The sequence below is a fragment of the Stigmatopora nigra genome, chromosome 10, assembly GCF_051989575.1.
Source record: "Stigmatopora nigra isolate UIUO_SnigA chromosome 10, RoL_Snig_1.1, whole genome shotgun sequence".
Lineage (NCBI taxonomy): Eukaryota > Metazoa > Chordata > Actinopteri > Syngnathiformes > Syngnathidae > Stigmatopora > Stigmatopora nigra.
The window spans coordinates 1,735,001-1,762,223 of record NC_135517.1 but is presented as its reverse complement, the minus strand read 5'-3'; the positions used below and the strand labels follow the sequence as shown (position 1 = coordinate 1,762,223).

The window sequence follows — 27,223 nt, the reverse complement described above, 5'->3', positions numbered from 1 at the left end:
CGTCAGGATTTAAGCTAATTGGCAGCCATTCTGGAGCAAAGGTATGTTGACCAACTATATACACTGTTTTTGATTAAAAAATGTTTTTTAAGTAATATACTTATAAGCTAATTGCATTAGTTATGTTTCTCAGTCTAGTTGTTTTTTACTATTTAGTTTTTTAAATGTACTTCTATATTTATTTGTTGTATTTTTACATATATTTATTAACTTTAGTTTTTTAAGCGTACTTCTATAATTATTTGTTGTTGTATTTTTACATATATTTATTAACTATCTATTTTTTTAAATGCACTTTTATATGTATTTGTTTTTGTATTTTTACATATATTTATAAACTATATAGTTTTTTAAATGTACTTGTATATTTATTTGTTGTATTTTTTCCATATATTTATTAACTATTTAGTTTTTTTAATGTACTTGTATGTTTAATTGTTATTGTATTTTTTACATATACTTATTAACTTTAGTTTTTAAATGTATTTATATATAATAATTTGATTTTGTATTTTTACATATATTTATTAACTATTTAGTTTTTTAAATGTACTTATATATTTATTTGTTATTGTATTTTTACATATACTTATTAACTTTAGTTTTTTTAAATGTACTTATATATTTATTTGTTGAGTCCAGATGTTTATAGCATTCACAGTAGTAGTAGTAGTAGTAGTAGTAGTAGTAGTAGTAGTAGTAGTAGTAGTAGTAGTAGTAGTAGTAGTAGTAGTAGTAGTAGTAGTGTGTATTTTTGTAGTTAGTTAAATAAGAACATAGTATATTAAAAGCATCCATTGGCGACGCCCAATCTAATTTTAACTAAATGTAAGTTTCCATCCTTCCAGGTGGTTGCGATGGGGTCCGAATCTGTGAAAGTGGTGGTCCGTTGCCGACCCCTTAGCGACAAAGAGGAAGCATTAGGATCCAAGATGGTGCTCAGCATGGATCTCCAACTTTGTCAGTGTTTCATCGAGAAACCCACTTCAAGCCACGAGCCGTCCAAGCAATTCACCTTTGACGGGGCTTATTTCACCCAACAAACCACTGAGCAAATGTACAATGAAAGTGCCTATCCTTTAGTTGAGGTACAATTTTTAACTCCAATTGGTTCCAGTTTTATCTAAAAAAAACAATAACGTTATGCTCCTTTAATGTAAAAATGTACTATATATGCTTATTCTTTTACAGGGAGTCATAGAAGGATACAACGGAACGATATTTGCATACGGCCAAACGGGTAGTGGCAAGTCCTTCACCATGCAGGGGGTGCCGGAGCCCCCCACTCAGAAGGGGGTCATCCCAAGAGCTTTTGAGCACATTTTTGAGAGCATTCAGGTATTTGTTTAATGGCATTTACACTCTTCAACGACATATTTATTCCTTTTCTGAGGGGCTTATCCTTACAAGGAGGGTGCCGGAGCCTATCCCAGCTAACTATAGGGGAGATCTTAATTCAAGGGTGCCAGACTCGGGTTTGTGGACCTGGGTTCAAACCCTCGACCCTAGAACTGCGAGACCGACATGCTATTTCTCTGTCTGTGTGCCAGTGTGCGGAAAATACCAAGTTCCTGGTGAGGGTCTCCTACCTGGAGATCTACAACGAGGAAATCCGAGATCTCTTGGGAAACAATACCAAGCAGAGATTGGAGGTTGGTGACAACACAGTTGGTTACCGTGGCGACGACGAGGGTGTTACTAAATCTCCTTTTTGCTTCTAGTTGAAAGAGCACCCGGAGCGCGGGGTGTACGCCCGGGATCTGTCCATGCACACGGTTCATGGCGTATCCGGGTGCGAGGGGGTGATGGAGCGCGGCTGGCGGAATCGCGCCGTGGCCGCCACGTTGATGAATAAGGATTCGTCTCGCTCGCACTCCATCTTCAGCATCCATCTAGAGATGTGCCGCACAGGTCAGGGAGAATTTTTTTTTTTTACTGTATATACAGTAATAACCCTGAGATACGAGCTTAATGCGTTCCAGGATTTACTTGTATCTCAGATCAACTTTTCCCATAGACAAATACAAATTAATTTGTTCCGATCCTCTGAAAAAAAAACACCAAAAAGAGGATATTACAATGGAAAAACATCTTTTTATTGGTTCTAATTCACCATCTACTAACAGGGTAACAAATAATTATCTTGTGGACTCGTCCGGGTATACCAAACGTCCGGGGCGACCAAACGTCCGGGGCGACCAAACGTCCGGGGCGACCAAACGTCCGGGGCGACCAAACGTCCGGGGCGACCAAACGTCCGGGGCGACCAAACGTCCGTGGCGACCAAACGTCCGGGGCGACCAAACGTCCAAGTACCCTTGACTTTGGACCTATTGTTTTCCCCTTTTCATTCTGCACTAAATAATGCAAACAAACATGGAAAAATAACATTGCTCCGCCCAGTGCTCGTAAATGTGCACTTTTTACAGACTCATCAGGTCGGGATCACCTCCGAGCCGGGAAACTGAACCTGGTGGACCTGGCGGGAAGTGAGCGGCAGTCCAAAACGGGCGCCACGGGCGAGCGCCTGCGCGAGGCCAGCAAGATCAACCTTTCTCTCTCAGCCCTGGGCAACGTCATCTCCGCCTTGGCGGACGGCCGATCCAGACACGTCCCTTATCGGGACTCCAAGCTCACCCGGCTCCTGCGGGACTCCCTGGGCGGCAACACGCGTACCCTGATGGTGGCCTGCCTCTCGCCATCTGGCGCCGACTACGAGGAGACTCTCAGCACGCTACGCTACGCCAACCGTGCCAAAAGCATCCAGAATCGACCGAGGGTCAACGAAGACCCCAAGGATGCACTTCTGCGGCAGTACAGGGAGGAGATTGAAAAACTGCGGGGCCTTCTCTCGGCCCCCGTGGCGCCTATTTTGGGTGACGCCCCCTTGACCGCAGGGGGAAGTCTTGCAGGCCAATGCCGAGAAGAACTTTCTGGATCTGTCGATGGCGAGAAGGAGAAGCTTCGAAAGGTAACTAGTGCTAGAAGTGTGTCAAAGTGGCGGTTTGGGGGCTAAATCTGGCCCGCCGCATCATTTTGTGCGGCCCGGGAAAGTCAATCATGAGTGCTGACTTTCTGTTTTAGGATCAAATTAAAATGAAGAGTATATATGTATATTAATTTCTTGATTTTCACCCTTTTAAATCAATATTTGTCATTTTTTATCAGTTTTTCTGTTTTTAGTTAAAAAATTATTTTGTAAAATCTAAAAATATATTTAAAAAAATTTAAAATAAAGATTGTTTTAGATCTATAAGAAAAGGAATAGTTAAGGATTTTAATCCAGTTCTTTTAATCCATTTTCAGGACTATGAGGAGAGGCTGACCAGGCTACAGGCGGACTACAATGCCGAACGAGAGTCCAAAGCCAAGCTGGAGGAGGACGTGGCGGCCTTGCGCTTGTCTTACCATGCCAAACTGTCGTCTTTGGAGGAGGTCAAATCCGGCAGGGGGAGCTCCAAATCAAACAATGGTGAGATAAAACTGTGTCAAACACTTTTGTTCATTCATCTGTGCTAAATCATTTTTTGTATTTGTCTGTTAACACAAGTGAGCTCCAGCGGTCGTCCGACAGAAACCGACACAGCCGCCTCCTCCAGCAGTCAAAACGATGAAAACGATTCTCTAATTCACCCACGCAAATTGAGGCACATTGAAGCTCCCCAAATCCCGACAAATCTAGAAGAAATCCCCCAAAAGCCGTCTGGAGTTGGCACAAACGACGACATGGAGCAGAAAGAAGCCCTGAAAAGGTCCCTTAAAAATATATTTAAAAATCTCTTTCATAATACAGTCATGCTTCGAGATACGAGCTTAATGCGTTCCGGGATCTAGCTCGTATGTCAAATCGTATCTCAAACCAAATTTTGTATCCAAACTACCACAATTAATGAAAATAGGCTGCAGAAGCTGGAGAAGGAGATGGTCGGCGGCGAACAGGCCCGCAACCAAGAACTGAAACAGCGGCAACGGCAGAGGAGGGAGCTGGCCGACCGGAGGAAGGCTCAGCTGGTCAAAGCTTTGGCGGTGGACGGCGACGAAAGCGACCACGTCTTGTTCAGCGTCTACGACTCCATTCAGGAGGAGCTCCACGCCAAAGGACAGATGCTGATCAAAGTCCAGGGAAAGGTGGCTCAAACCAAAAAACATATATACATATATACACATATGTACACCTATGTACACCTATGTACACCTATGTACACCTATGTACACCTATGTACACCTATGTACAACTATGTACACCTATGTACACCTATGTACACCTATGTACACCTATGTACACAAGTACACAAGTACACAAGTACACAAGTACACAAGTACACAAGTACACAAGTACACAAGTACACATAAGTACACATAAGTACACATAGGTACACATAGGTACACATAAGTACACATAAGTACACATAAGTACACATAGGTACACATAGGTACACATAGGTACACATAGGTACACATAGGTACACATAGGTACACATAGGTACACATAGGTACACATAGGTACACATAGGTACACATAGGTACACATAGGTACACATGGGTACACATGGGTACACAGTACACACAGTACACACAGTACACACAAGTGCACACATGTACACACAAGTACACACAAGTACACACATGTACACACATGTACACACATGTACACACATGTACACACATGTACACACATGTACACACATGTACACACATGTACACACATGTACACACATGTACACACATGTACACACATGTACACACATGTACACACATGTACACACATGTACACACATGTACACACATGTACACACATGTACACACATGTACACACATGTACACACATGTACACACATGTACACACATGTACACACATGTACACACATGTACACACATGTACACACATGCACACACATGCACACACATGCACACACATGTACACACATGTACACACATGTACACACATGTACACACATGTACACACATGTACACACATATACATACCTCCTGTCTAAAAATGTTTGGGATGAAGGAGAATTTTTTCCCCCTCCTTTCTATTCAAAAACACATCTAAAAATAAGTAAACACCCATTTTCTTTAAAAAAAAACACTGCCTTGTGCTTCAGCTAAAAGCCGCCAAACTGGAGATCCGCGACCTGCAAGGCGAGTTTGAGGAGGAGAGAAAAGACTACCTGTGCAGCATCCGGCGCCTGGAGCGCGAGGGCCAGCTACTGAACGGCCTCCTGGAGCGCGCCGTCTCGCTGGTTCGCCGCGACTGCAACTACAGCAGCCTGGAACGCCTGAAACGGGAGGCGGCCTGGGACGAGGAGAGCGCCACCTGGAGCCTTCCAGACGTGACGCTCCAGAAAACTACGCTACCTTCAGGTGAACCATTGAAAAAAAATATTGAAAAATTGGCATTAATGAAGCCAAAATGCAAAATGAAGGCCATCCTTTTCACTTCCAATGGATATTAATGGAATTAACATTAGAGTCCTTTTAAATGTCTCCCAATTTAACCCATTGCTGGCATCTTCTTCCCTCAGCTGTTACTTTGAAGCAGTCCCCACCCAGAGGTCCGATTCCCGATTTCCATGCGTCACCGGTTAGTTAATTTATGTATTTGATTTTCTTAATGTGGATCATTTTGTGTGGCCCATGAAAGTAAATCATCAGTGTCGACTTTCTGTCTTAGTCTAGGTACATTGCTTGCTGACGTGCTATATTTATATACAGTAATCCCTCGAATATCCCGGTTAATGTAGACCAAACATGGCCGTGATAATTGAAAAATTAGGGTCACCCTTATTATAACTTTTTTAATTTTACTTAAGTGCTGAGTCCTAGTAGCAAAAGTGATGTCCACTCATGAGTATCAGCATGTGTTTTCACATTTTTAAAAAAAAATCTTAAAAAAGACATTTTAATAAATTAATAGTGGAGAAAAATCGCAAAGTAGTGCATTCGTGTTAAGTGAAGACACGAAAATTGAGGGATTACTGTAGTGAAAAGGGCAGAAATACACAATTTGTTAAATACAGATAAATATATAAGTTGACAGGTATGCTCTCTGGTCCCAAAAACTCACCAGGTGGAAGAAGACCGATACAAGGAGGTGCTTGAGCGTAGCGACAGCGAGAATATTGCCAACGCCTACTTTAAAGTCAAGAGGCCCGGTCAGCTCCTCGGGGCAGAAATGGCGACGGGACACGGTGAGTTTGACGCCACGTTGGCTTTTTTTTAGATTCAAATTTTAGATTTTTCACGTTTTGATTGGGTAGCCGGTCACTCCCCGTCCTGCTCAAACGGGTCACCCCACCTCGATGTCAACGCCAGCCTGCCACGCCCCTTCCGCTTGGAATCATTGACTGTTGGAGCATCCCGGGGGAAAGCCAAAGGGAAAAAAAAGAAATCGCCTCTATAATACAGGCAAGTGATAGCCGGACGCTCCAAACCTGTGTGATGAGATTAAAACTCATCAAACTGAAAAAATGCCTCACTATACATGGTCATTTTTGGAAAAAAAATAAAAGCCATACCATCATCCATGGTCTACATTTTTAAAAATCTTTTTTAAATGATTTTTTTAAGGAAAAAAAGCCATACTATGCTTGTTTTAACGGAAAAATTGCCTTACTATACAAATTAAAGCTAAGAACTTTAGCTGGGGTGTCCCCCGACTCTGGTCTGAAGTCAGCTGGTATAGGCTCCAGCACCCCCCGCGGGTCGTATTTTTTTAAGCCCGATTTTACCCCATGATGGTCATTTTTTTTTAAACATAAAAACAGTACTATCCGTACTATTGGTCTACCTTTATCTTCCTATCCACAAGAGGGCGCTGAATTGCCCTGAAGCATGATGAGCGGTGCACTTAATTTCTTTTTGGCCACAAGAGAGCGCCCAGTTGCCCTGAAGCTTGATGAGCACATGCACTTCCTGCCTGGGCAGCTCACTTCAGGAAGAAGAAGTAATGGCGACGCTTAAGGGCTCCGAGAGCCACTTTGCAGCGGAAAAACAAAGACTTTGCAAAAGTAATATCGTCTTTAAGTTGACTGAGAGTCAAATCACAGGGCAGACTTTCAGTCGCGGCTCGCAGGTAAGCCACACATTGTGTTGATAAGCAAAAAAGACGTTGCGAAGTTGCTCGCTTCGAACCAGGGATTTGCGTTCTGGAGCGATGCCGGAAAAGCAAGGCGCTATCGAGCGGCCGTGATTGGCAAATCTTCGTCCTTAGCCTCCTAAACGTACAACCTAATGCGACATTTGGGTCATTTTCTGACGGGCAAAGTCAAACGTGTCGTTGGCTTTCTTCCCTTTTTGTTGCTCGAGCAGAAATGTTGGCGTTATCTATTGTTGTTAGCCTACATTAGCTTAGCATGAGTAACAAGGAGTGTTCACAAGACTGGCATTCGTTCTGGCTCTCGGTTACAGTTTAAGTCAACCGTCTGCCACCGAGATGATTCCGGAACGAAAACGAAGCCACGGCTAATATAGTCAATTCGGTTTCACTTTGTTGCAATCGATTATCAAACAATCTAACAAGCTAACTAGCTTAGCTGCCTGGATGGCTTCAGGTGATTACGTAATGTTAAGCGACCACTAAGAACGGTTGCCATAAAAGGACACGCGGACAACAGCTGTTTTTACACTACTTTAACTCCAATGAGTTCTTTATAACTTATAAAAACCCAACTGATGGAAATTGTTAAATTGTTTCGGTCTAAAAATGGCTTTTAAATCCACCTATGACGAAGGCATGTCATCACATTTGATTAGGTACACCTGGCCTACCAAGAAATGTTTGGTTACATTTCAGTTGAATTTAATCGACTATTTTTCACGTTTTCTTTCTGCTTTATGGCTAAAATGTCCCCAATATTTTTTTTTAATTTGACCAAAGATATTTCTGTTTTGATTTCCCATGTTAAATTCATTCTTGTCAATCACTCCCTTTATTAATCATTTAAATTCTCCATATTAAGTGATAATAGACTGTACCAATGCAACGTGCCGCATATTTACTCTGATAGGCCACTTTTAAAAGTCTAAAAATGACAACCAATCAGATTGTGTTCCTTTTTTTAGGCACTAAATTCAAGATTCTGTATGATGCTGACATCTTGACTGTGTACATTGCTTACTAATGCGCTATATTTAGCTGACTTCCATCCGCACATCATGCTTCAAAGCATGACAACATAAGTCATCTACGATGAAGTTTTCGTTTGCTACCTGTCTCCGAGACGATCCGGATTAGAGCCAAAATGGCGAAAACGTATTTAAAAAAAAAAAGTACTGTATTTTCCGGACTATAAGGCGCACTTAAAAATCTTCGATTTTCTCCAAAATGGACAGGGCGCCTTATAATCCAGTGTGCTTTATATATGGAAAAAACATTTAAATGTATCATTCATTGAGGGTGCACCTTAAAATGCAGTTGTGAAAATACAGTACTTAAAAAAAACATGTTTTTCTCCATACAAGAATTGTAATACTGTGTACACATTTTGAAATAAAATACGGGAAAAACATAAATTGACATGTATGTAAATGTCATCCCTACCTGTGGTTTAATTCTCCATATTTGCCTCTAATTTAGCTCCCAGGGGGTCTTCTCCAGGAGAGGGACAAGCGAGCCAAATGGCAAGGCATCCCATCATTGCTCCAGAAGCTTTATGAGAGCAGTCATCCCAACAGCGACCTTTCCAGTGCCCATGGCCTCCTTAAGGTAACAACAGCACAGTACCAAAGTACATCACAAATTACTGTCAAGGTATTAATGGTGGCATCTTTTGACCAGGTATTATCATCCCAACTCTCCATGGAGGCCATGTCTTTTGTCACAGAGGACAGAAAGACCACTCAGGAATCCACTTTCCCCAACACGCACACCTTTGACCTCTTTGGCGGAGTACATGTAAGGGTCACCATGCCGGATTGCCCATACAACCAAAATATTGAAGATGCTTAATACTGAAGTTTGTTTGTTTTTTATAGCTGCTTGTAGAGATTTTAATGAGACCTACGCTAACTATGCAGAAGAAAAAGCCCAAAAGTAAGCATATATATTTTATTATTGATTTGATAAAGCACAACACGTATTAATGAACATTTATATGATGTTGTTTCTAATACAAATTGTGTCTATACAGTGAATGATGATTTGGTGAAAGACTGCCTTAGTGTACTCTACAATTGTTGCATCTGTGTAAGTATTTTCTGTTTTTTTATTATTATTTAACTATTGTGGTAGTCATATTCATAAACCTCCAATCTTGATATTTTTTATTTTCTTAGACGGAGGGCGTGACAAGAGTTCTGGCCGCTCGGGACGACTTTGTTCTATTTCTTTTTACGCTGATGACAAACAAGAAGACCTTCCTTCAGACTGCAACTCTAATTGAAGACATCCTTGGAGTCAAGAAGGTAAAGTTTGCAGTACCATGAGTACTGAAAAAAGTATTCTCAAGACTACTAGGTCTTGATTTATCAGCCCGTATTTACAGTAATACGTTGATATATGAGTTTAATGCATTCCGGGGCCGTGCTTGTTTGTTGATTTATCTCAAATCAACTTTCTCTATAGAAAAGTACTATTACACTTAACGCTTAACTTTTTTGTTTTATTTTTTTTTACTTCTTTTTGCCTCGATTCCACCTTCCCTTTTAGCCAGAGTTTTTAAATTATTATTTTATTTTAAATTTCAGCGTCGAGATGTCGGAAGCCGTCCCGCAATTTTACTTATATCATCTTTTTCTTTTGGTAGGAGATGATCCATTTAGAGAGCGTCCCTAATCTGTCTGACCTGGTTCAGAGTTTCGACCAGCAACAGTTGGCCACTTTCTGCCGGATCCTGTCCGTCACCATTTCCGAACCGGACTTGTGCAATGATGACAAGCACACCCTGTTGGCTAAAAATGCCCAGCAAAAACGGACCTCCAGTCCCTCGAGGGCAGAAGTCAATCAAGGTGGGTTGTTCTGAAGTGGCTACGTTTTAGATTTAATATGGCTCGCACATAAGTGGACGATATTAATATTTGCATTGCATTCATTTTTATCTGTGAAAATTTCTAGTTTTATATTATACTGTATTTTTTTTAAATTATTTTGGTTAGTGAATGGATGATAAATAAATGGAGAAAAAAAAAACAACCTAACATTTCAATTATTAAAAACAAAAAAATGCTTTTTTGTACTATTTTTGATTGTAAAATATTTATATAAATAATAGAAAATATTTTTTCAATGACAAACTAATTAATAAAAAGATAAAAGTAAATGAATGAAAGAAACAACCTAATATTTCAATGATTAAAAACAAAACAAAAATGCCTTAAATTCATTTTGTACTATTTTTTTAATAGTAAAATATTTATATAAATAATAGATAAGATTTTTTCAATGACAAACTAATTAATAAAAAGATAAAAGTAAATGAATGAAAAACAACCTAACATTTCAATGATTAAAAACCAAAAAAAATGCCTTAAATTCATTTGTACTATTTTTTTAATTGTAAAATATTTATATAAATAATAGAAAATATTTTTTCAATGACAAACGGATTAATAAAAAGATAAAAGTAAATTATTAGAAACTGAAATACTATTTAAGAGCACTTAAAAATGAGATTTTTGCTTTTTCTTTATCATTTCCACAAATAATTCATTCACTAAACCTGTTTTTACTTTCATTTAAAAATTCATAGTACTCAACTTTAAAGATACGAAATGCAAAAAAAAAATCCTATGCTTTGAGCCCTTGAAAATTATTTTCAAAGTGTGAAAGTGCACTTTTATTTTATTCAAAGTTCATAAAGACTTGACCTCTATCCACAGTCACCTTGCTCAACATTCCCGGATTTATCGAGCGTCTCTGCAAACTGGCCACCCGCAAAGTTTCCGAGGCCACCGGGGCTAACTTCCTACAGGAGCTGGAGGAGTGGTACACGTGGCTGGACAATGCTCTGGTGCTGGACGCCCTCATGCAAATGGCCACGGAAGAGGCGGAGCAAAGCAGCACAGGTAAGATAGACCACAACTCCATTTTGTCCCGTAGTGACACCCTCCCAAACTGAAAACATTGGTGTTTTTTCTCCTCTCCAGAATCGTCCGATGAAAGCTCTCTGACTACCGGCCCTCTGCGACATCGCCTTCCCCCTTCTATGAAAATTGTCCATGAGATTATGTACAAGGTGGAGGTTCTCTATGTGCTGTGTGTGCTTCTCATGGGCAGACAGAGGAACCAGGTTTGAATCCGATTGCATGCTTTTATTGTATACAGTGTTCCCTCGGTTATCGCGGTTAATGGGGACCGGGACCACCCGCGATAAGTGAATTTCCGCAAAGTAGAGATTCCCCTTCAAAAATGGTTAATTTGAATTAAATTAATTTTTTTTTTTTATTTGTATTATTTTAACCCCCTGTATACAGTACACCATATGGAATACAGGTAGAGAGTGACATTCATGTTATAACACAAAAAAACTGTAAAATATGTTGTTTCAATGTAATATTTGTATTTTTTTTCCCCCCCAAAAATCCGCTAAGCTCTGAGTCCATGGTAGCTGAACCGCGAAGTAGCGAGGGAACACTGTAATGAGATTTTAAGCTTTGGCCAGGTAGTGCACTAATAATAACAACAACAAATAAATAGTCAATAAAAGGAATCAATCAATAGTAGTAGATAATATAGTCAACATAATGAGTACCAGATTTATTTGATTATAACGCACACAATTTAATAATAATTGGCTTTGATATTATCATTGACTTTAGAAAATCTTAATTGTCATCATACCCATGTTTTTTCTTCTCCCCCTTAACAGGTTCACAGAATGCTTGCAGAATTCCGTCTCATCCCAGGTCTTAATAACCTTTTTGACAAGCTCATCTGGAGGAAATTCACCGTTTCAAACCACGTGGTGCACGGCCAGAATGAAAACTGCGACTGTAGCCCGGTATGAACTTGCAAAACTTAAACATGGACAAACTGCTTCAGTTTTTGGTCGTCAAATTTGTCTTCCATCAAAACGTTTCATTCCCGGGCAACCCTAATTAAATGTTCTCCTTGTACTGCAGGAAATCTCCTTCAAAATCCAGTTTTTGCGACTTCTTCAGAGCTTTAGTGACCACCACGAGTAAGTCGTCCTCTAATTTTGATCCGGCTTTGTCTGGTCTTGACTTTTCTGTTAATTTCCTTTGGTGGCCCAGTCTTTTTTGACCCATCTATGAAGTTCTAAACACGAGTACTTTTTCCTCAGGAACAAGTACCTCCTGTTAAACACTCAGGAACTGAACGAACTAAGCGCCATATCCATGAAGGCCAACATCCCCGAGGTGGAAGCCTTGGTCAACACGGATCGAAGTCTAGTCTGTGACGGCAAAAAGGGTCTCCTCACACGACTCCTCACTGTCATGAAGAGGGAACCCCCAGACTCCTCGTTCAGGTCTGAAAATTATTTGTTTTCCGCTATGTCAATTTCCCCATGCTCAAATTTGACCTTTGGTGTTGGGGTTATTCTTTAATACTACCGTATTTTCACGACTATAAGGCGCACTTAAAAGTCTTACATTTTCTCCAAAATAGACAGTGCGCCTTATAATCCAGTGCGCCTTATATATGGGGAAAAAAAAACAACCAAAAACGAAAAAAACACCACTGTCGGATATAAAAAAAAACACAAACGCCTGAACTGAAACAATACTGTTAAATATGCAGATGCCATCTTAGTTTATAACATCTTTCATCATATAGCTATAAAATATATATATATATATATTACATTGAAACGACATATTTTAGTTTTTTTGTCATAACATGAATTTCACTCTCTACCCGTATTCTATATGGTGTACTGTATACAGGGGGGTACATTTAATAAAATAAAACAAAAATACAAAAATTTAAAAAAAAAAAACAAATTGAATTAAATTCAAATTAAGCATTTTTGAAGGGGAATCCCTACTTCGCGAAAATTCACTTATCGCGGGTGGTCCCGGTCCCCATTAACCGCGCTAACCGAGGGAACACTGTAATCAAGATTTTCATTTGTGAAAAGGACGATGTCAGAATGAATTCTCTCTTGCAATTAACCCCAAAGATGTGCGATTAATTTATGTACTAATTAATACTATTGTTTTATCATTATATTACAGTAGAATTATTGATAAACCTAACATTTGGCTTCCAGGTTTTGGCAGGCCAGGGCGGTAGAAAGTTTTCTGAGAGGAACCACCTCATACGCAGACCAAATGTTCCTCCTAAAGAGAGGACTACTGGAGGTAACTTGTCTATTTGTGTTTTTTAAATGTGACTTTTATTTTCTTAACCAATCGCTTCTTCTGTACACAATAGCACATCCTGTTCTGCATCATAGACAGCGGTTGTACATCCAGAGACGTCTTACAGAGCTATTTTGATCTGCTCGGAGAGCTCATGAAATTTAACATTGATGCCTTCAAAAGGTTTAACAAATACGTCAACACGCCGGAGAAGGTGCGTTGTTTTGATTGGAGGTCGTGGAGATGATGTTGACTAATTGGGAATTCTCTCCTTTGCAGTTTCAGACGTTTCTTACGCAGATCAATAGTTCTTTGGTGGACTCTAATATGTTGGTGCGATGCATTGTGCTGTCTTTGGATAGATTTCAGAGTCAAACGGAGGATGTTAAAGGTAAGCCTAGTAGATGGTTTATGTATAAAAGTTCAGATTTTTTAATTTTTTTTCCATCCAAAATTTGATATACAAATTGTCGCTATGATTAGACATTGCTGTTGCAATGTAAATATTCACAAGCCCTGACACTTAAAAATAATTGTAAAATAATATGGTCCGTTTTCAATGGAAGGCAATAAATGAAATATGAAAACAAAAAATCAACTTTATAGTATATAGTTTTTTAATCATTTTAATTTGACTACTTTAAACCCAATGCATGTCCACTAGAGTAGACAAGTCATTCTAAAGGTAGTTTTTGTGTGTTTTAATTACCACAATGGTCCCTTTGAAAGGATACAAATTGTAGTTTGATATTCGCTGAAATGTTAATTTTTTTTAAAATTTTTATGCAAATACATTGCACAGCTTTTAGAACTCCCCAAAAATTGTCACTCCAATTTTCTTTGAAGCAACCATTTTATTAAAGTACGAATTTCCAGTTTAAATGCCTGCAAATTAACATCAATCACTTTTTTATATTGATTTTTGCATGAATCTAATTCACTCCGGAAAGGGGACAAAGGTGGACGGGGGTAATATGGATGTGTCCATCTCTTTTGTTCCTCAATAGTGGTGGAAGTCCTTTCCGAGTGCTGCCTGCTATCCTACATGGCCCGAATGGAAAACCGACTAGCCTTCCTTTTCCGACTAGTCAACATAATCAACGTGCAGACACTCACGCAGGTCCGAAACGCCAAGTTAACCCCCCCAGCCCGCCATTCCTCACTCACTAACCCCTCATCCTCATCCCTTAGGAGAACGTGAGCTGCCTAAACACCAGTTTGGTCATCCTCATGCTGGCCCGCCGGAAGGCCAAACTGCCCTTCTACCTGAACGCCTTGCGCGAGAAAGAATACGCGGAAAGGTATCCCGGATGTCTGCTCAACAACTTTCGGAACCTCCTGCGATTTTGGCAGTGTCACTACCTCAATAAGGACAAAGACAGCACTTGCCTGGAGAATGTGAGTCAAACTAAGTCATTTTTCCTTAACAATTAGTTATATATAAGTCGGTAAGTATATACAAAGTACAAGCTGAAGTGTTCATTGTTTCGTAAAAGTGGATTTTGAAACTACTTTGAAAGCGGTTAGGCCGTATCGGTACAATTCTTGAGAACAGATTTAGGTCAAAAATACTAAATGGTGCATATATATTCAAAAACAACAACATGGTTTTTCGTGCGCCCTCAAATGTGTGAGCTCTAAAATTCAAAATTGGATTTTTATTGTGACATATTTTAAAAAACCTTCAATTATTGTGTATGAACTTCATTGAATAATATGACTTTAAACTGGGGTTTTATGATAAAATTAGATTTTTGAGGTTTTTAATCCTTTTTACATCGATTAAACACATTTTGGTGACGTCTAACTATAAAACTAAAATTATTTTATGGATTATTTTTTACCACCTTTACATTTTTACTCGATGTAAACAGAATTATTTTGAAAAAGTGCAGCAAACAGCATTTTTCTTTTTACTTTTTTTTTCCATTTTTTTTTTGGTCATGGTTTTGGTATTTTTTTGGTCAAATTTTTATAAGTTTTGGGGTGACAGCACAAGTATTTTGTAGTATCTCTGAAATATTTGGACATGACTGGATTTTAAAGCATGCAATGGAGCCGACCAAGACCGAATTTGAATTTTTTCACAATTTCCTACAAACCACCTTGAGGCATTTTTCCATCACATTCAAAAGAAGAACCGACAACAAGCCTCATCAAGATGTAACAAGAAGAATTTTGGCCACAAGTTAAGTAATCAAATTAAGTAAATCAACCATACTATTTTTGGATTTTTATTTTCCTTTTTTCTTCTAAGATTACATTTATTTTTAAATTGCATTACTTATTTTACTACGTGAGATTAGCCATTTAGAATTTTTAACTATCCGTACAGTACTTCCTTATTCTGCCAGTGTATACAGTAATCCCTCCATTATCCCGAATTTAGTTTTTTTGCTATTTTTATTTTTGACTTTTCTTTTTTTTGAAGGGAAAATCTTAACAGTACTTGGATATTAAACCGTACTTGGATATTAAACCGTACTTGGATATTAAACCGTACTTGGATATTAAACCGTACTTGGATATTAAACCGTACTTGGATATTAAACAGTACTTGGATATTAAACAGTACTTGGATATTAAACAGTACTTGGATATTAAACAGTACTTGGATATTAAACAGTACTTGGATATTAAACAGTACTTGGATATTAAACAGTACTTGGATATTAAACAATACTTGGATATTAAACAGTACTTGGATATTAAACAGTACTTACATATTAAACAGCACTTACATATTAAACAGCACTTACATATTAAACAGCACTTACATATTAAACTCATGAATAATATTTTGAGACCTGGTTCTAACAGTACTTAGATATTAAACAGTACTTGGATATTTAACTCTCTCCCATGAATATAATTTGGAGAGCTGGCTTCAACAATAAACTCTGTCACCATTTGACCGGCGACTATTAAAAACAAGTAGTATCTACTTGCCATGTCCTCTATGCTACATTCTTAGCTTCCTTTTAGCAATACAGCTACATTTCAAAGGAACCAGATGACATTTCTCTCCCGGCATTATCTTTTCTTTCCCCTCCTTGCTCCTCAGAGCTCATGTATCCCCTTCAGCTACTGGAAGGAGACGGTTTCAGTCTTACTGGGCTCTGACAGGACTTCTCTGTGCGCCATAGCCAGCTACATCGACGAACCCTTTATGGATCTGGACAGAGATCTACTGGACGATTGAGTGCCAACGGGTGGTGCGCCGCCATGTTTTCGCGTGTGGGTGGCTTAACTCGGGCGCCCCGAGGTCAAAATGGACTCCCACGGAGCCGAGCCAATCGAGGCGCCCCGCCAGTGGCTCACCCGGCCGGCGGTAAAGTAACAGGCCACACCCACCCCCATCCGTATCGAGCCGACGCTATGACAATGTAATGGACCTTCGGAAATGACTCCCACGTTGATTGTTTGCTTTAGTTGGATCAAAAAATAGCCTTTTTTAAAGCAAAAAATCCAAAATATCACCTTTACACAATGCTAAGATATAAAAGCGACTCAGAACGAGCCTGGAAAAGGCCGACTTGATGAGCTATGCCCTGAAGTACACCCGTGTGGCCTCTAGGGGGAACAGAACGTCTTCATTTCCACTCTTCTTGTCTACAGTCCGAAATACTGACTGTTGATTGGTGCTTTTTTTTTTGGGACAGACCAGCACATTTATTTTTCGCGGGCTTTTCTGTTTAAAAAAAAAAAACGTTATTTTATTTTGAGTTTTCTGGGGGGAAAAGTCTTGGTCATAACAATTGGTTTTAGCTGTGGATTAATTGTAGAATGAAAAACTGCACAAATCCAATTGTTTTAATTGTGTATCATAACGCCTTTTGTTGATTAAAGATTTTCTTTTTGTAATGGAATTTGTATGCTTGTTGTGAGAAATGCTTTGGGAAAAGAAGAGAATAAACTATGCAGGCACCAGAGTTTAAATCGACTTTTTTTTTGTTGCTTTTCTCTCAAACTAAAATGACTGTTTTTTTGTTCTTGTATGTTTACATTTTATTTTATTTGCTGTTTGCTTGCGCACTAAAAAAAAGCAAAATAGGTACATAGTTAATGAGATAACTCATTCAAAAAATTGTGTTTTTTCCATTGCAAAATTTAACATGTTTTGAATTAAAAATGATGTTTTTATTGCATTTTTCCTCCTGAAATGCAACTAAAGTCAAATTGGGCTTTTCCTTTAACCATAACAGGAAAGTCATGTGACCTACTTTCTATCCTTGAGATTGATCTTTTAATATTTTTCAGGTTATTCCCATATTTTGTTGTGGTTGTACATTAGCTCCACAACTAATGTACCAAAAAAGAATGATGAATTTTCATGCTGTTCAATATAATAATCATAATAACTAACCATGCTTATCTAACTTTGGTTTTCTCCCTTTATTAAGCAATATAATAATCATAACTATGCTTTTCTAACCTTGTATTTCTCCCCTCATTTAGCAACTTGACACTTTATTGCCTGAATATTGTTTACACAGAATTTAATTGATTTAAAAATTGCATTTGACTGAAAACAAGCTTAATAGCCATATTCCTAATAACAGTACATATTTTTTAACCAATTTCAATGAACCATCTGTCATAACACTGTCAATATTGTTGTTTTTTAGCCCACTTAAGTCCAGAAGAAATACTTCAAAAACTCCTTCTGGCCTTCTTGAAACTTCATATATAAAAAATATATTCACTGGCATTTAAAGCAGTTTTCACAAAGTATTTTATTTAGTTTCTAGTCCACGGTTTCGTAAAACTGTTGCAGCCATTCAACCGTGTCTTGTATGCAGTCTTGTCTTCACTCAGAGGACTGAAAACAACAAAAAGTGACAGCTTAGTACACGTTCCTGGCAAAATTACTTACTACTCTTACTGTATTTAAGATTTTTTGGTAGATTCGAATTGGTTTACAAACCTTTCCACCTTGATCACGTGTGCGTACACGAAGTTTGTTAACTTGTGTTTCAGCCACGTCGGCCCTTTCCTCGGCGTCATCCAGCTCGTGTTGTAGCTTCCTATACTTGGACAGGTTGGTATTAGCCTGTTCCTCCTGAAATCAGCCAAAAAAAAGCTCAAAAAATGAGTAAATCTGCCTTCTGGTGTGGAATCGGTGTATGTTTCAACTGACCGATTCTTCGGCCAGTCTCTTGTAGCTCTTGACTTTGAGTTGGAGTTTATCAATGAGGTCTTGGAGGCGGATCAGGCCTTTCTTGTCTTCCTCGGCCTTTGTAGACAAACAGAAAATACCTTGAAAATGTACTGTATTTTCACGACTATAAGGCGCATCCTCAATGAATGACATTTTTTCCATATATAAGGCGCACTGGATTATAAGGCGCACTGTCTATTTTGGAGAAAATGTAAGACTTTTAAGTGCGCCTTATAGTGGTGAAAATAGGGTAATTGTGTTTGACTTCCAGGTATGAAGCACTCACTACTTTACAGTCACCTCTAGAGCCAGCCATTGTTGATGTTTTGGATTTTTTTGTATAAAATCCTGCAGTGGGGGAGGAGCTATATGATGGAAGATTTTGTAAACTAAGATGGCATCTGCATATTTAACAGTATTGTTTGTTTTTTTAATATCCGACAGTGGTAGTTTTCCGTTTTTTTGGTTTTCAGTTTTTTTCCATATATAAGGCGCACTGGATTATAAGGCGCACTGTCTATTTTGGAGAAAATTTAAGACTTTTAAGTGTGCCTTATAGTCGTGAAAATACAGTACCCGATGTTGTGATTATGGTTTACCTGATAGCTCAACTCTTTGATTCTTCTCTCGTACTTGCGCACTGTCTTCTGCTGCTCTTGATGTCGCTTCTGTTCCAATTCCAACTCAGTCTCGAGTTCTCTGACCTGTTGAAAACAAAACGCAGATAAAACAAAGTATATTTTTGGCATTTATGGTAGTATGAAGACTCACCCTAGCCTCAAGTTTCTGGAGCTGCTTCTTGCCGCCCTTGAGAGCGATCTGCTCAGCCTCATCCAGACGCATCTGCAGATCTTTGATAGTCTGGTCCATGTTCTTCTTCATCCTCTCCAAGTGGGCACTAGTGTCTTGCTCCTTTTTCAGCTCCTCTGCCATCATGGCCGCCTGTAAACCCACACCAGTGCCGTTAAAGAACTTCAACTTTCACCCAAACATCTTCTGGTCTTTCCTTACATCCGTGATAGCCTTCTTAGCCTTCTCTTCGGCATTACGGCTCTCCTGTAGGGCATCATCTACTTCACCGGACAACGTGGAGAGATCGCTTTCTAGCTTCTTCTTTTGATTAATCAGCCCAGTATTCTAGTGGGAATCGAACCATATCATGTCAAGGAACCCTCAACCAAAGCTCAATGTCTTAGAGAATCGGATTTGAACGCTACGTACCTGCGAATGCAGTAGATTGACTCTCTCGCTAGCTTCTAGCAGCTCATTTTCAGCCATCTTGCGAGACCGATCCGTCTGCTCCAGTAGAACTCGGAGTTCCTCCACCTCGGCGGCTAGCAGGTTATTACGCCGCTCCGTCATGGTCACCTGTTCCTTAAATTCCTCATTCCTATGGACTGTTTCGTCCAGCTCTAATTGGACATCCTGGACACAAATGTAAAGTTTAGACTACTAGGTAAACTATTCCATCCCTTAAAGAAGACTCCATTTCGCTAATCTAGTGTCCTACAATTGCAATCAGTGGATTGTAGTCAGGTTCTTCTTGTTTTCCTGAAATCTCATTGGTTAATATGTCTGTTCCTGATTGGTTAGAACAAAAAACTGCACCCATAGTAGCACTTAAGTACTCGTTAGCCCACTCCTGAGCTAAGCTAACTTTTGACCCTTCATTTTATGGGTGAAAATACTTCTATTTTTGTTTCTAAGGAATCAGATGCTAAAGTTATTGTCTTTAATCTATGTCCCCCTTTACCTTAATCTGAATCTGCAGGGTTCTCAACAGTTTCTGGGATTCTGCAGCTTGTCTGTTAGCATGGTTCAGCTGGACTTCCATCTCATTTAGGTCCCCCTCCATCTTCTTTTTTAGGCGTACCGCCTCGCTTCGAGACCTAGCCTCGGCATCTAAGGTGGCTTGTAAGGACTCCAGCGCTCTCTGGTGGTTACGACTGGAACATCATGTATAGCAACAAGGTTTAGCCAGGATCATGCTAACTATTAACTTCAGTAGAGCTCTCTTGTTAGCTTGCTAGCTTAACCAACCGAGTCGGACTTACCGGAGATTGTCCAGTTCTTCATCTTTCTCGGCTAACTTCCTATCAACATCAGCCTTGATTTGGTTCAGTTCCAGTTGAATCCTCAAGGTTTTGCTTTCTTCGTGTTCTAGCGCCCCCTAGCATGTCAAAACACACATTGCAGTTTATTTTACATGTCCTCGTTTATAGTCTTGACTACAACCAGGTATATATCTACCTCTGCTTCTTCCAGGGCTGCTTGAATTTCACTTTTCTCCAAGTCCAGAGCCTTCTTAGCCTTCTCCAGTTCTTGGATGGTCTTTCCTGATTGGCTGATTTGATCAGACATGTCGGCAATCTCCTCTATACAAGATAGAAAAGGGGAATTTATCATTTATTGTAAGTGTAGAAATGGCGGAACTTTTGGTGTCGCATACCCTGTAGGTTCTTGTTTTCCCGCTTAATGGTTTCGAGATGATCCAAAGTCTCCTCATAAGAGTTTTTCAGTTTAAAAAGCTCTGTGCTCAAACTCCGAGCTTCTTTTTGAGAATTTTCCAGCTCGGTTTGGCACTCTTCGTACTTTTGCTTCCACTCAGCCAGCACCTTTTCAAGAAATACTTCTTTTTTAGAGGACAAAGTAGGTTTAGGGATTAAATATGTCAATGTACAGTTCATACTTTATCAAAATTCCGTTGTTTCTTGTCCAGGGCTGCAGCGGCGGCATTGGAACGCTCCAAGTCGATAACTAGATCTTCAATCTCTGTCTGTAGTCGATGCTTGGTCTTTTCCAGAGAGGAACACTTGGCATTGGTGGCTTCCATGGACTCTTCAGTCTCTTGCAGGCGTGTCACCAACTTCTTCCTGACAAGCAAACACCCGTGAAATACCACATTTTAAGGGGCACTTAAAAGTCTTAAATTTTCTCCAAAATAGACAGGGCGCCTTATAATCCAGTGCGCCTTATATATGGAAAACTGAAAACCAAAAACCACCACTGTCGGATATTAAAAAAAACACAAACGCCTGTACTGAAACAATACTGTTAAATATGCAGATGCCATCTTAGTTTACAAAATCTTCCATCATATAGCTCCTCCCCCACTGCAAGATTTTATACAAAAAAATCCAGAACATCAACAATGGCTGGCTCTAGAGGTGACTGTGAAGTAGTGAGTACTTCATACCTGGAAGTCAATAGCAATTACCGTATTTTCACCACTATAAGGCGCACTTAAAAGTCTTAAAATTTATCCAAAATAGACAGTGCGCCTTATAATACAGTGCAGTGCGCCTTATATATGGAAAAAATGTCATTCATTGAGGGTGCGCCTTCTAATGCAGTGCGCCTTATAGTCGTGAAAATACGGTACTTGTTTTGGTGCCATTGGTTCTAAGACCTTCCAAATTTGCCACGTACTTTGCTTCCTCCAGTTCTTCCGTCCTCTGGATGGCGTCAGTTTCATACTTGGTCCTCCACTGAGCCACCTCAGAGTTGGCCTTGGATAAGGCTCTCTGCATCTCGGCTTTAGCCTCCTGGTCTTCGTCATACTGCTCTCTTAGGAGGTCACAGTCGTGGCGAGAAGACTGAAGGGCGTGTGCTAAGGCATTTTTAGCCTGGAGGAAGAAACCGTGATGTTTAGAAAAGAGTCATGGAGGAATTCTGGGGTCTCAGTAACTGACCTTAACCTCTTCCTCAAGTTGCTTCTTGAGATCCTCAATGTTTTGGCCAAAGGAGGTCTTGCTACGCTGGAGTTGAGAGACCATAGACTCGCGTTCTTCTAACTTTCTGCCCACTTCAGCTGTGTAGAGAAAGGTACATTTGTTAGATCTTGGACTCCATTCCCAAAAGAGTCTTGTCTAGGTCTTGGCAAAAAATTCTGGTCTTGCTCAGTTTTTGGTCTTGTTTGAGTAAATGTGTTAGGTCTTGGACTTCATTCCCAAAAGAGTCTTGTCTAGGTCTTGGCAAATTATGGTCCTGCTCAGTTTTTGGTCCTGTTTGAGTACATTTGTTAGGACTTGGCAAATTCTGGTCTTATTCAGTTTTTGTCCTGTTTTAGAGCATGGCTTCAACTTTTTAACATGAATCTCTTTCAATAGACCTACTGCCACATATGTCCTACTCTCAAGATGTCCCTTGAACGTTCCTTACCGCTTTCAGCCTGAGCACGGGCCTTCAAGTTGGTGCTATCATTAAGCTGCCTTTGGAGCTCCTCCCCTTTAGCCTTCGCCTCATTCAACTGATCTTCATAAACCCGACAGCTCTTCTCGGCATTCAACTGCAATCCATAAAAGACAGTTATCCTTCCAAATCTGGTTCTCAACCACCCTTATTCTACCCACCTTGCCCTTGGAAAGTTGCTCCACCGTGGACGCCAAATCATCAGCCTCCATCTTGGCCTCACTTCGTTCTTTCTCCAACTTCTGTTTGACACGTTGAAGGCTGTCAATCTGCTCGGATAGTTCGGCAACAGTATCCGCTTGCTTCTTTCTTAACGCCGCCGTTGTAGCTTCGTGGGATAGCATAGCTTCGTCCAAATCGCGTCTTAGCTTCAGGTAATCCGCCTCCCGCTTTTTGTTGATCTCAACTTGGACCGATGTAGCGCCTCCAGCTTCCTCTAGGCGTTCGCTGAGGTCTTCTAGCTCACGAGCTACATCTCCACGCTGCTTTTCGACTTTAGCTCGGGAAGCTCTGTCGGCTTCTAGTTCTTCTTCTAGTTCCTCTGTGCGAGCCTGTCATTGGATGGAATCAATATTTTTTTGGTTTTATGAGTTTTAAGGGTTTTTGTGTGAAGTGAGGCAGATATTTACCAGCAATTCCTTGATTTTCTTCTGGAGTTGGAGGACTAACAGCTGCTCATCTTGGAGTTTTGAGCCTATTTCGTTCATCTCGAAATCTTTTCTGGTAAGGGAACAGTGCAATGGATCGTTGGTTAATCAAGTAGTATTATTAAGATAGTGTAGTTTTCTGAATGTTTGGACTAGGCTTACTTTTTGAGGCGTTCATCCATCTGCTGTTTGTCATTTTCCAGATCCATGACAGATTCCAAACTCATTTTCAGATCTCCTTCTAGTTTTCGTCTAGTCCGTTCCAGATCCAGACGTAATTTCTTTTCTTGTTCCAAGGAGCCTTCCAGCTAATTTACGAAATAGAAGTAAAAAAAAATGATTCTGTGAGGAAAACAACATATACTGTATTTTCACGACTATAAGGCGTACTTAAAAGTCTTGAATTTTCTCCAAAATAGACATTGCGCCATATAATACAGTGCGCCTTATATATGGAAAAAACAGAAAACCAAAAAACGAAAAACCACCACTGTCGGATATTAAAAAAAACACAAACTCCTGAAATGAAACAATACTGTTAAATATGCAGATGCCATCTTAGTTTATAACATCTTCCATCATATAGCTCCTCCCCCACTGCAAGATTTTATACAAAAAAATCCAAAACATCAACAATGGCTGGCTCTAGAGGTGACTGTAAAGTAGTGAGTGTTTCATACCTGGAAGTCAATAGCAATTACCGTATTTTCACCACTATAAGGCGCACTTAAAAGTCTTAAATTTTCTCCAAAATAGACAGTGCGCCTTATACTACAGTGCGCCTTATATATGGAAAAAATGTCATTCATTGAGGGTGCGCCTTATAATGTGGTGCGCATTATAGTCGTGAAAATACGGTACTTTCTTGTATTTTGGTAGCTTTACCAACTCTTTTGCGCCTGTTCCTTAACATGATTCATGTACAATGCTAAAATGTCAACTCTGGAACCTTGAACTTGAACTTGGACAACAAAACCCAAAAACTGTGTACTTTGTGTCACTCACGTCATCAACTTGTTGCTCCAACTTGCTTTTAGCTTTGGTCAAACTGTTGACCTTGTCTTCTTCAGCTTGAAGGTCATCCAGAGTCTGTTGATGGGCTTCTTGGAGAGCCTTCTTCTCTTTAGTCAGCTTCATTATGTTTTCATCCAAACCAGCCATTTCCTCAACCATGTTTTTGACCTGGCAACCCGAAATAAAAACATCAACCACGGAAAAACAGATAAATCCATATCATTCCGGGCTGGAAACTTTACCTTATTCTCCAGGGCATGTTTCTCCTTCTCCACTTTAGCCAAAGTCAGTTCCAGATCATCTATGTCTTTCTTCAGCTCGGTGCATTCGTCCTCTAGCTTTCGTTTCTTTGCCAACAAATCGGCACTCATCTCTTCTTCGTCCTCCACTCTTTCCTGGAGTTCCGTGACTCTGGCTTCGAACTGGATCTTCGTTTTGATCAGCTGTTCGCAGCGTTCCTCGGCATCTGCAAGATTGTCTTGTTCCTGCAATCCAAAGCCGTTTTTTTAGCTAAAAACGGATCTAGCGAAGGGTTTTTTGGGACCCAAGACGTACCGACTGAAGCTGCAGAGAGAGGTCATTCTTCTCTTGGATCAAGCTAACCTGCCGTTCCTCCAATTCCTTACGTTTGACGTCGGATTTGTCCAAAGCGTCCTTGAGTTGGACCATCTCCTCTTTGAGGGTAGCTAGCTCTTTCTCTGTGGCTGCACTTTTAAGGAGGGGCTTAATTTTGAAGAAGAGCTTCATCCAAGGCCAGTGTTTCACTGTGTTGAAGGCTCGGATGTTCCATTGGATGATCATCAGAGCTTCCCTAACACGAGAAAATTTCAATGGGATTTAATTCATTTTTTCCAACAGTTCCATAGTCTTTACAACCAATACCTTTTATAATTGCTTTAGTATCAAAATATAGTTTTATTTAGCCTTTTTTCTGGTTTGAGGAACATCAGTTTTCTCTCTACCATGTCTTTCCTGTCTTATATTTTTCTTCGATGGGTTAAAAGTGAGTCTTTTGTCTCTAATCTAGTTGGACATCAATGACTCTTTCCTATATAGTTTGATTTTTGAGTTCGTTTTTTTTAAATAAGGGACGGCATGTATTAATGAACATATTTATGTACATATGTAGGATTATAGCCAAGGGTTTATTTCCATTTTTAGTCCTTTGTGAAGGTTAGATGATGACACATAATAGACACACTTAGCACAGTTTTAGATAGCGTTATGATGGCAATTTTCTTGGTTTTTGACAGCCTGGCTTTAAGATGATTGGTCTAGAGACTTTTTTTTTATTTGGTATTGAGTTCCAGGTACGAAGAAAGAAGTTATTTTGGTTAATTTAGCACTTTTTCTGAAGGGAACTACACAGTCACCTCTAGAGCCAGCCATTGTTGATGTCTTGGGATTTTTTGGTACATTTTTTTGGTGCATATTTTATAGTATTGTCCCAATTCAGGTGTTTGTGTTTTTGAAATATCTAACATTTGATTTAATACACTTTCGGTAGCACGTTGGTCGAGTGGATACCTCGCTCGCCTCGCAGTTCTGAGACCGAGGGTTCAATCTCCTGAGGGTTCTGACAAGTTTTTTATTTAAATTTCGTAGTTTCGTTGCTTTTCAATACTTGCAATTAGCCCTAAAACTACACTTAAATATATACACTAAAATTGGACTCACTCCCAACACCACTACTAATAATAAAAATAATAATAATAATAATAATAATAGTAGGCACCGGAATAATAGAACTACTACTACTAATACTAATATTCATTATTTTTGGAATTTTCCAGTGCCTACTATTGTTTGGGTCTTCATAGTACAATATTATAATCATTATATTCATCAATTATATTCTCTTGGACTACTGTTGCATGTTAAATGGTTCTTTTTATTGTAGTTGGATTGCGGGTGTAACTTCCATCAACAGGTCAAAGCGAGGGGGTCGGCCGGCGCGTGTAATTCTAGAGTTGCGTCTTTCTTTATTTACGGACTTGTCCTTGCCGCTGGCTTGATCTAATCGCACGCGCTGGGATGTGAGGGGTGACGCTGTGAACTGATATGCCCAACGCCGCTTTTGATGTTTCGCCGCTTCACCAAGCGGGCGTTTGCGGATTGATTTAGTCTCCGTACGATGGCTTCTCACAACCCTAAATATGGAGTCCAAGGACTCACCGTCAGTGTTTAGAGGGTCAATTTTAGTGGGTGCGTGCCCTCCCCCGTGGGCGCCGCCACAAGGGGCGGGGCATGTTTGTTACATTTTCCACATAACTCCGTGCCAAGTGTTCCTCAAAGGTGAGCGTCTGTGTTTTTTTAGCAACCCAAACGTGGGGTTCGGCAGCGGGGGCTTTTAATCCTCCGTCAGTCGCCACGCATCCCACCAATGCGCTGGCTTGGAAGCACAGGCGCCGCGGACAAAAGGGGCCGGGGGCCATTGGGGTCTACGACTTAGTTGTATTTTTAGGGAGGCCCCCCAAGCAGCTGCCGCGCTTGACACATGTCGCCATGTGCCGGCGTGGGTTGAATCGGTGGAGTGGGAAGGGGCGCTGATCTGAGGGAGCGACGTAGTCGCCGCCGTTTTGATTTGAGGAAGGGGGTGCGCATGGAAACAATAAGGGGGGGGGGGGTGCATGCCTGGCGCACTTGCGCTTGCATGCCGCTACTTTTTCAGTTTGATTTGTTAATGAACATATATATGTGTGTGTGTGTGTGTGTGTGTGTATATATGTGTATACATGTGTATATGTGTATATGTATATATGTGTATACATGTGCATATGTGTATATGTATATATGTGTGTATACATGTGTATACATGTGTATATGTGTATATGTATATATGTGTATACATGTGTATATGTGTATATGTATATATGTGTATACATGTGTATACATGTGTATATGTATATATGTGTGTATACATGTGTATATGTATATATGTGTG

At 39.9% G+C, this 27,223-nt stretch overlaps 3 protein-coding genes across 4 annotated transcripts in view; 2 read left to right on the top strand and 1 right to left on the bottom strand.

Annotated features, from left to right (window-relative positions):
• Nucleotides 1-857: 857 nt before the first annotated feature.
• On the top strand, nt 858-6,406 carry kif17 (kinesin family member 17). Its single transcript, XM_077725471.1, has 12 exons — nt 858-1,088; nt 1,192-1,338; nt 1,551-1,652; nt 1,722-1,911; nt 2,430-2,971; nt 3,307-3,472; nt 3,551-3,752; nt 3,900-4,128; nt 5,109-5,367; nt 5,529-5,587; nt 6,074-6,194; nt 6,264-6,406. The coding sequence occupies exons 1-12, from the start codon at nt 858-860 to the stop codon at nt 6,404-6,406; spliced, it is 2,391 nt and encodes a 796-aa protein (XP_077581597.1).
• Nucleotides 6,407-6,889: 483 nt separating this feature from the next.
• The window catches only part of trpc4apa (transient receptor potential cation channel, subfamily C, member 4 associated protein a), a 49,300-nt gene continuing 28,966 nt past the window's right edge, over nt 6,890-27,223 (top strand). Inside the window, exons 1-18 of one of the 2 annotated variants that reach the window (XM_077725755.1) lie at nt 6,891-7,078; nt 8,582-8,710; nt 8,783-8,899; nt 8,980-9,037; nt 9,135-9,190; nt 9,280-9,408; nt 9,750-9,951; nt 10,822-11,007; nt 11,089-11,231; nt 11,811-11,942; nt 12,064-12,122; nt 12,246-12,431; nt 13,176-13,266; nt 13,340-13,480; nt 13,546-13,657; nt 14,274-14,386; nt 14,458-14,664; nt 16,331-17,198. In XM_077725755.1, the coding sequence (XP_077581881.1) occupies nt 6,902-7,078; nt 8,582-8,710; nt 8,783-8,899; nt 8,980-9,037; nt 9,135-9,190; nt 9,280-9,408; nt 9,750-9,951; nt 10,822-11,007; nt 11,089-11,231; nt 11,811-11,942; nt 12,064-12,122; nt 12,246-12,431; nt 13,176-13,266; nt 13,340-13,480; nt 13,546-13,657; nt 14,274-14,386; nt 14,458-14,664; nt 16,331-16,468 (2,376 nt within the window). In that variant the 5' untranslated portion in view covers nt 6,891-6,901 and the 3' untranslated portion in view covers nt 16,469-17,198. Of the gene's footprint in view, nt 7,079-8,581; nt 8,711-8,782; nt 8,900-8,979; nt 9,038-9,134; nt 9,191-9,279; nt 9,409-9,749; nt 9,952-10,821; nt 11,008-11,088; nt 11,232-11,810; nt 11,943-12,063; nt 12,123-12,245; nt 12,432-13,175; nt 13,267-13,339; nt 13,481-13,545; nt 13,658-14,273; nt 14,387-14,457; nt 14,665-16,330; nt 17,199-27,223 lie in introns of those variants that run through there. The other variant, XR_013327556.1, reaches the window with a different exon arrangement.
• Nucleotides 17,988-27,223, bottom strand: part of myh7ba (myosin, heavy chain 7B, cardiac muscle, beta a) — a 25,608-nt gene continuing 16,372 nt past the window's right edge. Inside the window, exons 22-42 of the mRNA XM_077725754.1 lie at nt 24,835-25,090; nt 24,522-24,764; nt 24,271-24,447; nt 23,428-23,573; nt 23,248-23,338; nt 22,780-23,169; nt 22,589-22,715; nt 22,120-22,238; nt 21,857-22,053; nt 21,117-21,300; nt 20,877-21,042; nt 20,678-20,802; nt 20,482-20,597; nt 20,181-20,373; nt 19,649-19,852; nt 19,439-19,564; nt 19,199-19,369; nt 19,027-19,131; nt 18,407-18,502; nt 18,194-18,328; nt 17,988-18,088 (exon numbers count right to left, since the gene is read on the bottom strand). Of these exons, the coding sequence (XP_077581880.1) occupies nt 18,077-18,088; nt 18,194-18,328; nt 18,407-18,502; nt 19,027-19,131; nt 19,199-19,369; nt 19,439-19,564; nt 19,649-19,852; nt 20,181-20,373; nt 20,482-20,597; nt 20,678-20,802; nt 20,877-21,042; nt 21,117-21,300; nt 21,857-22,053; nt 22,120-22,238; nt 22,589-22,715; nt 22,780-23,169; nt 23,248-23,338; nt 23,428-23,573; nt 24,271-24,447; nt 24,522-24,764; nt 24,835-25,090 (3,379 nt within the window). The 3' untranslated portion in view covers nt 17,988-18,076. The remainder of the gene's footprint in view (nt 18,089-18,193; nt 18,329-18,406; nt 18,503-19,026; nt 19,132-19,198; nt 19,370-19,438; nt 19,565-19,648; nt 19,853-20,180; nt 20,374-20,481; nt 20,598-20,677; nt 20,803-20,876; nt 21,043-21,116; nt 21,301-21,856; nt 22,054-22,119; nt 22,239-22,588; nt 22,716-22,779; nt 23,170-23,247; nt 23,339-23,427; nt 23,574-24,270; nt 24,448-24,521; nt 24,765-24,834; nt 25,091-27,223) is intronic.